General features: G+C 33.5%; 1 protein-coding gene across 4 annotated transcripts in view; it reads left to right on the top strand.

Annotated features, from left to right (window-relative positions):
* Positions 1-64: 64 nt before the first annotated feature.
* LOC128207927 (5'-3' exoribonuclease 2-like) overlaps positions 65-16,945 on the top strand; it is a 42,100-nt gene continuing 25,219 nt past the window's right edge. For all 4 annotated transcript variants that reach the window (XM_052911135.1, XM_052911134.1, XM_052911133.1 and 1 more), the window contains exons 1-17: positions 65-276; positions 7,143-7,270; positions 7,513-7,624; positions 7,853-7,914; positions 8,238-8,349; positions 8,679-8,841; positions 9,118-9,168; positions 9,579-9,596; positions 9,756-9,845; positions 10,202-10,377; positions 10,632-10,711; positions 11,123-11,180; positions 11,917-11,974; positions 12,151-12,248; positions 14,317-14,538; positions 15,039-15,109; positions 16,190-16,274. In XM_052911135.1, coding sequence (XP_052767095.1) covers positions 202-276; positions 7,143-7,270; positions 7,513-7,624; positions 7,853-7,914; positions 8,238-8,349; positions 8,679-8,841; positions 9,118-9,168; positions 9,579-9,596; positions 9,756-9,845; positions 10,202-10,377; positions 10,632-10,711; positions 11,123-11,180; positions 11,917-11,974; positions 12,151-12,248; positions 14,317-14,538; positions 15,039-15,109; positions 16,190-16,274 — 1,659 coding nt within the window. In that variant the 5' untranslated portion in view covers positions 65-201. The remainder of the gene's footprint in view (positions 277-7,142; positions 7,271-7,512; positions 7,625-7,852; positions 7,915-8,237; positions 8,350-8,678; positions 8,842-9,117; positions 9,169-9,578; positions 9,597-9,755; positions 9,846-10,201; positions 10,378-10,631; positions 10,712-11,122; positions 11,181-11,916; positions 11,975-12,150; positions 12,249-14,316; positions 14,539-15,038; positions 15,110-16,189; positions 16,275-16,945) is intronic.

The following is a 16,945-nucleotide window of genomic DNA, read 5'->3' as shown; positions in this document are numbered from 1 at the left end:
TTAAAAGATATATGCCGGGTCTGGTTTCGGGCTGCTTATTCAAAGCTAAAGATGAAAGCAGAGAACCATTTATCCGGAAGTTGATCTGCTTCACATGCTGTTCGTAAACAAAACTTGAACAGAGCCTTTTTATCAATTTCTTTCTTAAGTGGGTTATTTTTCATATCAAACACATTGAGATCGTTTAAACCAAAATAGAAGATGGGAGTTCCAGCATTTTTCCGCTGGCTGAGCAGAAAATACGCCTCCATTGTAGTGCATTGTGTTGAGGAAAAGGTCAGAAAAAAATCTAAAATGTTTTCGATGTTTTGTAGTCCAAATAAGTACGTGTACTGTTACGGATTTTGTAAGGATTTTTTTATGTGGCAAATCCTTCCCGTACAATTGTATGTCGTACCGTAATTCACCTAAGAGTTCGGACACTCAATATTCGGACACCCATAATTATTTTCCAAAATAATTTATTTTGCGTACCTAATTTTCGGACACCCAAAGGACATCAATCATAACTTTCACAGATACCAAGTTTCACAGACGAAGATTATTGATTTTTATCTTTACAATGCCTGGCTAGATTACCTAACCGTTAGTCTAAAATAATAGACGTGTTATACGGGATTCTTCCAATCCCTAACGTCTAAACGGGAATGTGCAAAAAACGGGGGTGTTTAAAAAAAATTGAAATTGTATTAAGTGAAGTATTTTATGGTTGAAATTGATCATAAAGAGTTATATTCATATTTTACCATGTAAGTGAAATAATATTTTGCACTAAACAAGCATTTAATGCATTAAAACAAGTTGTTTACCTTTCCAATAAAACGAAAGTTGACTGACACAGACAACAATTATGCGAAGGGGAACAACTCGATACAATCGTAATAGCTCGGCCTCCTCCGACAAAGCTTCGAGATAGACCTCGTTATACAATCGTAATAACTCAGCCATGGCCGAAATGTTCCGAGCGATTTAAAACTGTGCCCTAAAGCCTTGCAGGTGCCCTTCATGTATATATCGTTATGTTTTGGCAGAATGAAATGAAAAAAAGCCGTCAAACTCATAATTATAAGTTGGATATTTATTTTTTTGTGTACGGAACTAATATAAAATAACATTATCTGGTAATATTTCTTGTTTTTATGATATTTTATAGACGCTATATGCTTTAACCCGGAATCCTGATCGGAACAACTACCCACTTTTGATACTAAACAATTTGTACGTGAAGGATTTGCCATATCAAAAATCTAAAAAAAATCCGTCAACGTACAATTATTTGGACTAACCTAACCGTATACACCACTGTGACAAGTTAATTAGTTACTACCCATCCTAAACGATTTATTGCCTGTTGAGAAGGAAGTGTGCTATATTTATTTGAGGATTAAAGAAACAACAAGGGCAATCAAGGCATTAAAAAAACATAGACCTAACATGTTTGTAAAACGATCTGCCAATAAACTTTCAAACTTGTACCACACTTATAGACTATATGAAGCAATAATCGTACAATTATACATTAATCCTTCATAGCAATATCCATGCTCTCCACAAGATCCTCGTGGGTATAACTGTAAGTTATGTGACGTCACACAGTGTGACTCTTTGATCTGAAGCCCATAGAATGTGTTAATTCAGTTCAATGCATATATCAAATGGTGTTTTAATTAACTTGATGAAGGATTTACACTTATAGGCGTAATAAATAAGTTTATGACCATTGATTACTACGGATAAATTAATAAGTGGTAATAAGTGGTAAAATGCAAACATGAAGAAAAAAGGCAGGTTAAACAAACATGTAAATAAAATGTAAAAATGATAATTTTCTATGTATTCGGACAGCGAAAAAAATAATTAATTTAAGGTCTCCGAACTCTTAGGTGAATTACGGTAATTAAGAAACCATTCATTTTGATCGTGATTTAGGGTTAAAGCACAGTATGTCTATAATATAAGACAATATTTTGCATCATTAAAACAAGCAATATCACAAAATTTTATTTGTTGTATCAGGGATACTGGACTTACCGAAATACGATTATTTACCAAAAGACGGATAAAATTACCGAAATATGCATGGAAGTTACCGAAAGACGCCTTATAATGCATTTATTTTTAAATAATCTTGTATATATATATATATATATATATATATAATGATTATACGCATTGTAGCCAAAAATTATATAAAAAATATTTAGAAAAAATGACTTTATTAACAAAAGAATTTCCCTTTTTTAGTCAAATAGAGTTATCTCCCGTCGTCAACCAAAATACGATTTATGGATATGGTTAAACTGAAAGTTACCGAAGGAAGCCTGCTATTGTATTTATTTTTTAATAGTCATGTATATTTGATGATTTTACACATTGTAGCCAAAAATTATAAAATAATATCTAGAAATAATGAGTTTAATGACAAAAGAATTTTCTTTATTTAGCCAATAAGAGTAATCTCCCGTTCTCAACCGAAAAACGATTTATGGATATGTTTAAGGTGAAGTAAAAACATGAAAAATATATACAGTTAACCTAATACTAATTTTTTATTTTATTTTTCATCATTTTTTTACATACATGACATATACATTTGAATAACATCGAATATGGAAGGCTGCATAGTGCATAAACATAAGTCATAAACATAATAAAATTACATGAAATATTGAACGCTGCAAATACAAAATAAAATGATTAACTTGCAATATGTATTTAAATAATTGACAAAGACATATACATATGAATGACATAAGCTATGGAAAATGTACATTGCAATCAGCAGTGCTTTTTTAGCCAATTTTATTGAAAATTCACCTTGTGTTACAAACAAATGTGTCACACATACAAACAATAAAATTGGGATTGAGTTATAAGAATATACTAATAATGACCTTTGAATGCACCATGCATATATATGACCATAAAGAGAAGAAAGTTGTTACTACCTAAGTTCATATGTGCATGGCAAAAATGTTGCCGGAATCGAATTATGTTTCATTATTATGTGCAATAATTATTGCTAACTATGTAGATATCTTCATCGTTGAAATCAAACAGTTAAAATTAAAATACTTTATTTTTTATGTTTGAGCATGGTGCATTAGAAATAATAGCCTGCATTTCCAGTGTCTGCAATGGGTTTGGATTAGTCTGAGTCTTCTGACGTACGTGGGCGCTTAATGCTGGTTGTGCGGACATTAACCGGGCATCTTGCTCGGACAATTCAGAACATTTAGCATGTACCCAATTTCTACAATTAGAACAATATATGCATTGATCACTACTACAGTCAACAGCACATATAGCACAAGGAAACTCATCCATCATTAATGATTTCAGAGTGTAAAGTTCTATTAATTTGGACTTCTTTAATACTTACAGCAATAACTTACCTTTTTACTCGCGATTGTTATTTATGAATCTTCAAATGAAGCCGTCAATTTGTGTAAAATCACCCACAATTATAAATGTACACGTACTGCGGTCCTTTAATGCGTAATTATTATGGTATTAACTCAACACGTGTCACAGAGCCGAAAAGGGTTTACCAAAATTAACACACTTCCAATTATAACAAACTGTCCCCCAAAAAACGTGCCGCTACTTTGTGGGGTGTCATATAGGGGGTGATAATTATGTTGTTTTAAACATCGCCTGATTTTGCGTATTTGGTGTGGTCTGGTTAATATTGTCCATAAGTAAGCTAATTTATCTGAAGATGAGAACTTCGCTGTTTAAAAACTTCTTTTTTTCAATTTTTATATAAAGCAATATTATAATTTGAAAGCCCTAAACTATACTGTAGATCTAAGTTAGTTTAAAAGAAAATGATTTTAGTGACATTTTCGACCTATTTCAAAGGCAATGTTTCAAATATATTCCAAAATACTTTCAAATGCTGTTTATTGATCTAACATTTCCATAAGAATATAAATGCTATTATTTGAATCAAAATTCATAATCATATTCATAATACAACAACTAATAAGTTAATTTTACCTGCGTTAAATTGTCTTTCGGTTGGCGAAGGGAGACAACTATTTCACTATTTTATATTGTCTTTATATAATTGACAAATAAGTAAATATTTTCATTAACTTTTTCACTTTTCTGAGTGTGTTTTAGTTATATGAATAATACGAGATCATCATTAATTGGAATTATTGTTTATTTTGGAAGCTTTTATCTGTCTTTTGGTTGGCGAGTCGGCACACGGAATTTGATCTCGAAAACTGAAATTTCTGCCTATTACATCATTGTATTTTAATATTTTTCTCTAAAATTTGGTTTGGTTATGTATTTGTATAATATTAATATAAAAACAATAAAATAAATGCATAAGAAGGCGTCTTTCGGTAACTTTCATGCATATTTTGATAATTTTATCCGTCTTTCAGTAAATAATCTTATTTCGTTAGTCCAGTATCCAGTTCTATCATATTAGTTCCATGCACTTAAACTCAATATCCAACAAACAATTGAGTTAAAGGTTTTTTAGCTCGACTATTCGAGGATAGGTGGGCTATACTACTCGCCCCAGCGTTGGCGTCGGCGTCCGGTTAAAGTTTTAGTGCAAGTTGAGATTTTCACTTAAAACTCCAGTACCTTTCATTCAATTAATACTTCACAAAGTTGTTCAGAGCCATCACATGATGAGGTTAGATAACTCCATATTATCTTTTATACAAATTATGGCCCCTGATTGACTATGGAACTTAGGTTAAAGTTTTAGGGCAGGTTTGGATATTTATTAATAACTTCTATACCCTTCATTCAATTGACTTAATACTTCACACAATTGTTCAGAACACCCAATTAGGTTACATAACTCCATATCCTTAATACAAGTTATGGCCCCTGATTGACTTAAGTTAAAGTTTTAGGCAAGTAAAAGTCAAGGGCAAGTTGGGATTTTAATAAAAAAAACTTCTATCCCTTCCATTCAATGCACTGAATAAAATTCAAAATTATTTACGACCATCTTACAACAAGAAACAACTCCATTTTAACCCTAAATACAAATTATGTCCCTTGAATTTTTTTTTTGAATTTTTTTTGACAGGCACATTTTTACATTCTTAACCAGTTTTTTACCAAGGGAAAACAAGGACGGCTATACTATATTGCCCTTGAATTTTTTTTATTTTTTATTTAAATTTTATTTTAATTTCTTTTGAAAGGCATATTTGTATATTCTTTACCACATTTTCATAATGGGAAATCAAGTTATTTGAATGAGTTGCATCATTTTCGGGTGGTGGGAGGGCAGCATCAAAGTCACCTTATGTATTGAATAATTTTAGTTAGGTTTGACATAAATAGACCAAACTTGGTAATATTACATTGTTATTGTATTCACTTCTAAGTCAAAGCGGCGAAGTCGAACACACTGTCTTATGACAGCTCTTGTTGTTTATTATTCTTACTGTGAAAACAACAGCATGCACATAAAGTGTAGTCCAAATTATTGTACAAGGACATATTTTTTATATGGAAATCCTTCACATACAAATTGTTTTGTCGCCATTTTGGGCCATTCATTTCAATTGGATTCTGGGTTAAATCATGTAACATCTTAGTCTGTAATAGATCATAAGAACAAGCCATAATTTATGATATTTCATATTAGTTCTGTGGAAGAAGAGTCAATATTGAAAGAACAATTATGAGTTGGAGGTGTTTATTTCATCTCAGAACTGTCAAAAGATAACAGTATGAAGGTCATCTGCAGCGCACAATGATTTATAACGTGTTCATTTCCCATGTACTGCGGTACCAAAATTACTTTTTTTATTATTGTTTTTTTTTTTCGTTTGTTCATATATTTACCTTGTGGAGACATAGATTAAATGTTATTTTTCAAGGTTTCTTAATTTAAACTGAAATATAGCTTTAAAAGTATACCTTAAATGTTTTTATAAGGCTTATTAACATGCATGCCATGATAAACCAGCTTGGGGTCTTTTCCCAACTCAGGCACCAGGGCAATTTTACAACTATTCAAAGTTTTAAAAGTTTTATGTGCAATTGATCTTAGTAGATAATGAATAAATATGAGTCAGTTTTGTATATAAGAAATAAAAAGTTCAAACCTCAAATGAATTAAAAAAAAAATCATCACAATTATTAAATAAAATGAATGCTTTTAAATACCGTGAATGTTGCTACATTTTCTACCCATTAAGAAAAACAAACATTCCTTATTATTGCCGAAAGTTGTGTTTTGATATGTAGAAGACATATGTTTAGTGGACCATTTTATTGATCTCTGATTGGTCATAAGTGGCCTTTCAACTCCGCCTATGGTCAAGGTGATGGGTAATTGTGACTAAAGTTAAGTAGTCACTATTCCATATTTTTTACTGTATATATGACTAATCATCGATTCAACTTAAATTTTAAGCAGATTTGGAAGAGTTTGCTGAATGTGGAAAATGTTAATAAATATAATGAATATTTAGCATGAATGGTTCTCAAAAAGACTGGCCCTGCACATCCGGACAGTTACTGTACTGCACATGTCATATTATTCGTCATTTTCATGCAGCATTTTAATATCCAATCTATGCCCAAAATCAGACAAAAACTAAATTACTAATTAGTACATAGGTAGAAATTTTGCTCAGTTACTCAGTCGAATAGGCATGAGCTTCAAAAAAATAAAAAGAAGGACTGTTGCTTGTAATGTTAGCATACACCATATTTATTATAAAAAACACTTTTACAGTAACTTTACTAAAAGATAAATATGTTATCTAGGCTTGTATTACCTTTTTTTCATAAATGCTAATAATAGTCGAATTAAACACTTGTTTAACCAAATAGTTTGACACCCATTCTTGCAGCCATTTTACTGTCTCGCTCTAAATGGCGAACAGTCAGCATATAAAAAGCTAGTATAGTCATGACAATCACGACTATTAATAGGTAAAATGCCAAAGCCACAATATATCAGATATTGTGCGTTTACCATCATACAGGGAAACAGAGAGATATTCTAATGTGACAGAATTAATAGACTTTGATATATCAAGTAAATAATACCTTGAGTTATGAAAATAATATCATTATGACATGCATACAGCTTTACCCCGGGCATGATAACTGATGTAATATCTTGAATTGTGACTTATTTTCAGCCAAAGGAAGTAAATGGGGAAAAGTTTCCCGTGGACTCGAGCAAGCCCAATCCAAATGACATTGAGTTTGACAACCTGTACCTGGACATGAATGGGATCATCCATCCGTGCACACATCCTGAGGACAAGTATGTCTTCTCCAATTATCATGTATCAGATACCATATAAACCTATTGGCTGCAATTTTGAAGTAATACTTTGAAAAAAAACATATTTAAATTATTGTGTTTTTTTTATACAACTTGAGTATGAAAGTTACCAAAGTATTACTTGTAATTCTATAAATATCATAATAACAAGAAAAAGAAGGATAAAAATCCTGTTGTATTTGACCATTGCTGTATGATTTGGATATGTGTGTCTATTTCAGGCCAGCCCCAAAGAATGAGCAGGAAATGATGATCCTGATATTTGAGTACATAGACAGAATTTTCTCCATTGTGCGACCTCGACGCCTCCTGTATATGGCTATTGATGGAGTGGTATGGGTTTCTATAACTTGTTTTTGTTTTGTGGGAACAAAAAATGTCATCAAAAAAATGAAATTTTTAAATTCTGTTTGTTACATATTAAAATCTGTGATGGCAGACAATTACAATGAAAAACAGCAATTACAATGAGGTTTAGTGCCAAGTGCATGTTATGTAGCATTGCTGTAGCATTGCCCTGGTTTTAGTAGGATTTGTTACATTTATCTTCATTTATTACAGGCTCCTAGAGCAAAAATGAACCAGCAGAGAAGTAGACGTTTCCGTGCTTCTAAAGAAATGGTGTAAGTCATGCTCAAGTATCATTTTGTTACCATGTATGTTATACTTAATGATTTGCGAATATCTTAAGTTCAAAGTACATACTTAATATTTACTATTATTGTTAAATGAAAAATACAAATATAGGGTCAGAAAGAGCAATAATAAAAATATATGAAAAATTCTCTTTCTAAAAAAGAAAACAACTGATATTAATAAAATAGTGTTCAACATTTACAACAGGCAATGACATGTTTTTAACTGCAAACATTAAGTCTTTCACAAAATCATTTAATTATGATATTAGTTTATCTTGTGTCTCTAAAAAGTCTTGATAAATTTGTAGTGAGACAGCTGAAGAGATATCTCGCATACGGGAAGAACTGCGTATGAAGGGCTGTGAAGTCCCACCAGAGAAGCCGGCATCGGAGAAGTTTGACAGCAACTGTATCACACCAGTAAGGCACTCAACATTTATAAGTTTAATTTGAATACAGGATGCTTGGAGATCTGTTGTGTGAGGCACAATCTATATGTTCGATAGAACAGATGTTTGATGATGTTCGGAAGTCATTGACTGGCATTGTTTTCAATGGAAACAAATGCCCATGCAACATGATGAAAACATTTTAACTATAAGAAAATAACAAACAGATAAAGTAAATCGATTTAATATTGGAGCATATTTTAATTATAGAATATTACATAAATTTCCACTTCTTATCATGTTCCTGTATTAGATTTCTTAAAACAATTGTCAATAGATAAATTTCCAACCTATTCCTAGGGTACTCCATTCATGTTCCGGCTGGCGGACTGTCTGCGGTTTTATGTTCATGACCGCCTGAACAATGACCCGGGCTGGAGGGGCATCAAGGTCATACTGTCCGACGCCAACACTCCCGGGGAGGGCGAACATAAGATCATGGACTACATCCGCAGACAGAGAGGTAGAGAAGTGTAATTAGCTTGTTTATCAAGATAACTTGTTCCTTTTATTGTTACATGCCTTGATATTTCAAATGATATTCATACAAACATGTAATTAAACTGTTAACAGCTCTTAGCTCATGTACATGATGTCAGGATTTTATGAAATAAGCTGGAAAATCTTATGTATGAGTAGACTGAAAATGGCAAGTTGCTTATAATAAAAAAAATTGTAAAGCATAAAATGCTTAATATAATTGTGTGATATTACAGTACGTTTTCTGATCTGTTTCCAGCCCAGCCTGACCATGATCCTAACACCAGCCACTGTCTGTGTGGAGCTGACGGTAAACATTTAATATATGTCATTTATTCAGTTTAAAATCAAGTTTGTAATTGTTTCGCATACACATTTACATGTAGTAGGATGAGGTAAAACAAGTGATATATTGTGGCTTTGGCATTTTACCTATTAATAGTCGTGATTGTCATGACTATAATAGCTTTTTATATGCTGACTGTTCGCCATTTAGAGCGAGACAGTAAAATGGCTGCAAAAATGGGTGTCAAACTATTTGGTTAAACAAGTGTTTAATTCGACTATTATTAGCATTTAAGTTCAGTTTTGGTTCAAGATTTAAACAGGAATTTCTTGTATAAACATTGATTGGTTTTATCAAAGGTTCCTATTATTTGAAACATTTATTGATGATAAATCATCATGAAAATAATCTAAAAAAAATTGTTGTTTTTTCAGCTGATTTGATCATGCTTGGTAAGTTAACATTGTCTTTCTTATGTAACATATGTGTTTTTGTAGCTGTAGTAAATGTTTAATATAGTTCTTTCATGAATAACTTCAACGGTAACAAATGCTTTAACACATACACACAACTTTATGCATGAACATGAAGCATTCCTTGTCACATTTTAGGCTTGGCAACCCATGAGGTGAATTTCACAATCATCCGAGAGGAGTTTAAACCCAACAAGCCCCGCCCCTGTTCCCTGTGTGGACAGATAGGTGAGTTTGCAAATCTATGTCATGTGCAAACAATTTGTCATGTTGATAGTATATAGGTCTGTTCTTATGAAACCTTAGCTGTGACATATTTTTTTTATGGTTCACTGTCCAGGTTTGAATGACTGAGATGAGGCTGATATTGATGTTGGCTTATCAAGATTTAATGCAAGACTGTCATAGATCACAATAAGGAATTGCATGTACTTAAAACCCAAGAAAAATTTACAGGTTATGTCATTTCCCCATCTGTCCCACATTGCATGAGATGAAGAATTGCCAGGGCCTGACCAAGATGCCATTTATCTTCCTTAGTCTTTAACCCACAATATTTATATCATTTTCTGTGTTCCCCCCAGGCCATGAGTTGAAGGATTGTCAGGGCCTGGCCAAGGAGAAGCAGGGAGAGCATGATGAGGTTGCCGCCCCGTTCTGTGAGGAGACGCCGTTCATCTTCCTGCGTCTCAACATACTGCGGGAATACCTGGAGAGGGAGCTACAGATGCATGGGCTGCCCTTCACATATGATTTTGAGGTGGGTGACTGGAACATGTAGATGTGCAGTTTTAGTAGTTTATCAAGAAGCATTGCCTTTTGTAGATTAAAGGCAACATTTCTCGTTGATTTGCATAGATTTTATCTTATCATTTTTCAAAATCTTCTGTTATTCACTTAAATTTGAACTTTCAATTTGATATTTTCTGCATATTTTGTTTTTAATTAATCAAAATCAGCTGAACATGCATGTTGTGTATCTTTTTATGCTGAATCCTTGTTTCTGTGTTTCAGCGAGCCCTTGATGACTGGGTGTTCATGTGCTTCTTTGTGGGCAATGACTTCCTGCCCCATCTGCCCTCCCTGGAAATCAGGTACGCAATACATAATATCACATTTTAGATGAGTTCTGGAGCCATTGTATAAAACTTTTTGTATAAAGTTGATATTTGAAGTTTTCCACAGGTTATCTATTGGCTAGTTAGCTCATCAAAAAACGATTTGATTGATTGATAGATATATAATGTTTACCAATCAATAACAGTTGGATAACTCTGACCAAATTCAAAACTTAAACAACCTTTTACAATTGGCTTCTGATTATAGCTTTGGTAACAGTAACATATCACTGCATTTGAAATTTGCTTAAAAATAGCTACTGGTGCAATAATTACTGCTGATTTTTATTCACTGTAGTAACTAGCGATTGTTTATAGTAATGTATATGTTCCATTAAAGCATAAGTTTTTTATTTGTTCTTCAAATATTTTGCTGATGTCTTTCAGGGAAGGTGCTATCGATCGATTAATCAAACTTTACAAAAATGCTGTCAGAAAAACTGGGGTATGTCATTCTCATGAAATCATTAGTAAATGAAATTGTATTAAAACAGTTCATTATTATTTCTCGAGTTTAAAACTTTTATGTAAGGGTTTTATATTTTAAAGATAATCAACATCTCTAATGCCCTTGTGACACAATAATGATCAGCCAGTCAAGTCTTCTAAATTTAATCTATGATTATGTCTTCCCCATACTATGCTATGCTATGTCAACATGTCTGTCTGTAATACTCATTACTCTTGTGTCTGCTTTGTATCTTCTCAACCTCTTAAAGTATTTTTATGAGACTCAGGTAAAAAAATGTCAAACACGACAACAACCAAAACCCACTTTTCCTGTTCGCTCCTAAAGTCAAGGAAGAATTTCATAAAACTATTGTCAAATTTTCACTTCAATGAGACAACGATCAGAACCCACATAACAGCCGTGCTAGTTCAAGGTCGCAAGTTTGAGACATAGATGTCATGTCCACTCCATTGCTCCAGACTCCTAAACCTTTTGATGGTATCTTAATAACAATTATACAGTAGTTAGATATCCATGAGAGCTATGTTCCTTAAACCAGCCATGCAGGACTGTATTATGCTTGAAATGCTTCGGCTTTGGCCAAAAAAATCTAAGGGAGACAACTTGGGGGAGACGTCTGATTTTGTATTCAGAATCAGTAGACAAGTTATGATTCAGCGTTTTAAATTTTCCCTTGGCTAAATCTTTGATTTTCTTATGTTATTTTCAGGGTTATCTGACTGACTCAGGAGTAGTTGCTTTGGAACGAGTTCAACTCATCATGCAAGGTACAATTTGAATCAAGAACTATGTATTTCCAGTTTAAAATTGTTAATTGTTCAGATGTTTCAGTATGCAGTTTGAGTGATTTATTCCCTCTGTTATTAGGCATTACACTCTTGGAGATCATAATACCCAGTAATAGTTTTTCCTTGTAATTTAGCCATTTATTGATACATTTTAGATCTTGGGGAAGTAGAGGATGAAATCTTCAAGAAAAGACGCACAGATGATGTACAGTTTAGGAAAAGAAACAAGGATCGAAGGAGAAAAAATAGAAGGGTTAGTCATTTTTTGCTCGACTATTCTATTTATTAATAACTTCTATACCCTTCATTCAATTGACTTAATACTTCACACAATTGTTCAGGACCATCACCCAATTAGGTTACATAACTCCATATCCTTAATACAAGTTATGGCCCCTGATTGACTTAGGTAAAAGTTTTAGGCAAGTAAAAGTTAAGGGCAAGTTGGGATTTTAATAAAAAAAATCTTCTATACCGTTCATTCAATGCACTTAATAAAATTCAAAATTATTTATGACCATCTTACAGCAAGAAACATAACTCCATTTTAACCCTAAATACAAATTATGGCCCTTGAATTTATTTTTTTTAATTGTTTTTATTTTATATTTTTTAAATTTCTTTTAAAAGGCATATTTGTAATATAATTCTTAATCACACTACAATAATGGGAAATCAAGTTATTTGAATGACTTGCGTCATTGTTCGGGCGGGCAGGTGGAAGGGTTAGCATCAAAGTCACCTTATGTATTGAATAATTTTAGTTAGGATTGACATTAAGAGACCAAACTTGGTAATATTACATCGTTATTGTATTCACTTCTAAGTCAAAGCGACGGCTCTTGTTGGTACAGATATTTACAACTTGTTACATGGTGACTATACGTCAATTGATAAATGATATTAATTAATAATTAATAACTATTGTTCAATTCTTATGGCTCTACTAGTAAATAATAAAAAAATTATATACAGTTCTTAGAGCAGATTGCAGCAATAAGAATACATTGAACAGAAATAAAAAGTATCAGTGTGTTAAGACAGTTCATGTATAAATTTCCCATTCTTTTTTAGCTGTACTGGCCAAAGGCCAGAAGAGCTTATGCGATGGTAATGTGTACGTAGTATGTGCATCCGTGCGGTCGTGCGTCTGTAAACAATTGCTTGTAAACACGATACAGTCTTCAGTTTTGATTGTATCTCGATGAAACTTGTACAGTATCTAGATATCCATTAGAGCTCGGTTCCTTTCGAAAACCAGCCAGATCCGCCCATGCATGCCTAGATTATGGCCCTTGATAGTATAAAAAAATGCTATTGTGTAAACAATTGGTTGTGAACACGATACAGTCTTCAGTTTTGATTATATCTCGATGAAACTTGTACAGTATCTAGATATCCATTAGAGCTTGGTTCCTTTCGAAAACCAGCAAGATCCGCCCATGAATGCCTAGATTATGGGCCATGAAAGTTTTAAAGAAATGCTTTCTATTTTTAGCCAGGTCTGCATGAGCGAATTCTATTTTTAGCCAAGTTTACATTTATATGTTAATTCAAGTCTAGGGTTAAAGGAGACAATTTGCAAGTCTAGGATTTTGAGAGACAATTTGCTTTTTGCTTCTGCAGATGATTTTGTGAATTACTCTGCCTTGTTCTTGTTGAAAGCCCAAAGGCCATTTTTTAGCTTTAAGTTCTGTAGTTTGCACATTCATCTTAACAAAATTGATTGTGAATGTTTAAGTTATGCACCTGGTGTCATTACTGGCCACACCCAGGGTTCACAGGTTTGGTAAACATAAATCTGGAAAGGTTTGAAAATCTTTTTGTGTGTTCGTGCATCCATCTCAGCACAATTGATTGTGAATGTTTGTTCAAATTGATCAATGTTTTCCTAGGATGCCCTTGACTTTGACCTTTTGACCAACTTTTTTTAACTTTTAAAACTACAGAAAATTTTACTATGAGTACAGTTTTGAAAGCATTTTTTTTTTGTCAGATGACTTTTACTTGGCACATACCGGGTATTAAAATAGTTCATGCAACTAATCTGCTTGCAATACTTTCTGGGCTCAGATGTTGAACATGCTACGTTTTCAGGTAACCCAAACACAAAACATAAACTATATGTCTGTTGCCTTTTACCCATACATACATGCTCTGGATTGATATGACCACAAAAGCCATGCCAGTAGAGCATAGGCCCTTTTGGGCCTCTTGTTTCAATATATTATGCATAATTTGGAATAATGTAATGTATAATGTAGATTTTTTTCATAATTTGTCAAGAATTGTTTAATGTTTTCTACATACATGTATTATAGATGGATGACAAGCCACGATATATTCCTGGTGGTATGTTGGCCCCACGGCCCTTGGGTCGGGATGGGGGTGGAGGGCGTGGTCGGCCGGGGCTGGGCTCCTCGGGTAATGTCAGACAGGAGGCTTATCAGCAGAGAATGCAGGGATTTTCCACCTCCAGTACAGACCGCGACCTTGCCAACCTGGATGCTGCACAGGCTCTCAAGGCCATGATGAATACTGAGGTATGTTAAGGTCAAATTTGGAATACAAATATGATTTATTATCACTAATTAAATGCTTGACTATTCCTAGAGTAAGGAATTACATTAACTTAGCAAGAATAGTGAAATGCAGTCTCTTCAAGCAGGTCTTGGTGGATCATAACAAATAAATGGTCCAGTTAATGAAATATTTGTGAGGAAAAAATCAATACTCTAACACAAGTTTCTATTTTAGATTTTGACCTAACTTTGTAGCATGATTCTTTCTTGGACAAGTTATTGTATTTAAAAAACGAAACTGTTGGAGTATGGCTGTTGTAGTCTCTGTTGAGGGTTTCCACTGTGTATTTCAAAGTTGTCACCACTATAGGGGGCTGAGTTATGAATCCAGGGTAGTGCTCTTGTGGGGTCACAGGTGGAGGAGCCACCTGAAGCTTCTGAGTTTGAAGATTTAAGTTTTACTCCAAAACTCTTGATAATTGATGAATATAAACAATAAATTCTGCATTTGTGTATTTCAGAACAGTGGAGAGAAGCGTAAAAGAGATGGTGAGGACAGTGACAGTGATCCTGAGCCTGATGATGAAGTCAAGTAAGAGTTGTCTATCTTACACTGTGTCTACTTTTCATATTGTTGTTCAGATTAAAAGAAATGTTAGTGTCAGAGAGAGAGAAATGTAACAGGGAAGTTAGGACAGTGAACCAAAGCCCAATGATGAAGTGAAGAAAGAGTTGTCTGAATTAAACCTTTATTCCATTTTGGCGCTGATACAGTATTACGTTTTTATATGTTTTCAGGGCTTTTTCTATAGTACCCACGGGTCCGACTATCGGACCCATTCCCAAAGCAAAATATAAGATATTTTTCCCAATCTTCAGAAAAAAAATCCCAATCCAAAAAAAAAAAAAATAATTTTTTTTAGAAATCCTTTTAACCTGTACTGGTTCATTTTCATCATCCTAATAAATTATGTTTTGTGAAATTGTTTTGGTAATTGAACTCAGAAATCATTAATTTTCATCACTTTCAGCGATCTGAAATATGAAATATAATCTGTCATGATTTATTGCAATATATATTTACACCCCAAGGATTGATATTTCAGCCATTGTGGGTCTTTTAAAGGGAAAATAAACTAATATTAAATAATTTCCTAATTTGTAGGAGACTAGACCGCTTTTACTTTCAACTGTAAAATTTCCCAATTTCGGCATTTTCACGACGCAAAATTTCCCAAAATGTCTAGGGTCTTTAAATGGGCAGAAAAAGCCCTGGTTTTGATCATACTTACTTAATACCTTTAATACAAAATTATTGCTATCAATTCTAAAACCATTATATGGTGGTACGTTTGTCTATCTTTTTCCTGGGTTCTCTGATTTGATCTCTGGATCAGGTCACACTCCTCATGGCCTTAGGGATCAATTATTCAACAAAAGAAAGTTTCGGCAGTTAAAAGTAGTTTATTGTTATTATCTGATTAACAACATCTCATACCATGAGGAAAATAAAAATAGTCGCTGCCATCTGGCTGGTGACTGATAAAAACTGAGAAAACTAGATTGTGACTTAAATTAGTGAAGCCTGAAGGTCTATCTTCACAGTTGGGTTAAAACTATTAGGTTGATATGCAAGTTTTACAAATGTGATAAATACTGTTTTTTACGACAGGCTATGGGAGGATGGTTGGAAAGACCGATACTACAAGAGCAAGTTTGATGTGGAACCTCAGGATATGGCCTTCAGACACAATGTGGTATGTTCCAGCTTTAATAGATAACAATATGGCTTTAAAACACAAGGTGGTATATCCTCTCTTAAATAAGGAAATGGCCTTCAAGCACAATCTTGTACATCCCAACTTAGATAACAATATGGCCTTCAGATATAATGTTATATGACCCTGCTTAGATAACAATATGGCATTCCGACATAGTAGTTTATGACCCTGCTTAGATAACAATATGGCATTCAGACACAATGTGGTATGTCCCAACTTAGATAATGATATGGCCATCAGACTCTATGTGGTATTTCCCAGCTTAGATAATGATATGGCCTTCAGACACAATGTTGAATGCCCCAGCTTAGATAACGATATGGAGTTCAGACTCAATGTGGTTTTTCCCAGCTTAGATAATTATCTGGCCTTCAGACAAAATGTGGTATGTCCCAGCTTAGATAACAATATGGCCCTTAGACACAATGTTGTATGTCCCAGCTTAGATAATGATATGGCCTTCAGACGAAATGGGGTATGTCCCAGCTTTGATAACAATATGGCCCTCAGACACAATGTGGTATGTCCCAGCTTAGATAACAATATGGCCCTCAGACGCATTGGTGTATGTCCCAGCTTAAATAACAATATGGCCCTAAGACGCATTGGTGTATGTCTCAGCTTTGATAACAATATGGCCCTCAGAC

The sequence above is a fragment of the Mya arenaria genome, chromosome 11, assembly GCF_026914265.1.
Source record: "Mya arenaria isolate MELC-2E11 chromosome 11, ASM2691426v1".
Taxonomy (NCBI): Eukaryota; Metazoa; Mollusca; class Bivalvia; order Myida; family Myidae; genus Mya; species Mya arenaria.
Note: the sequence above shows the minus strand (reverse complement) of the source record. Positions and strands in the feature narration are given on the sequence as shown.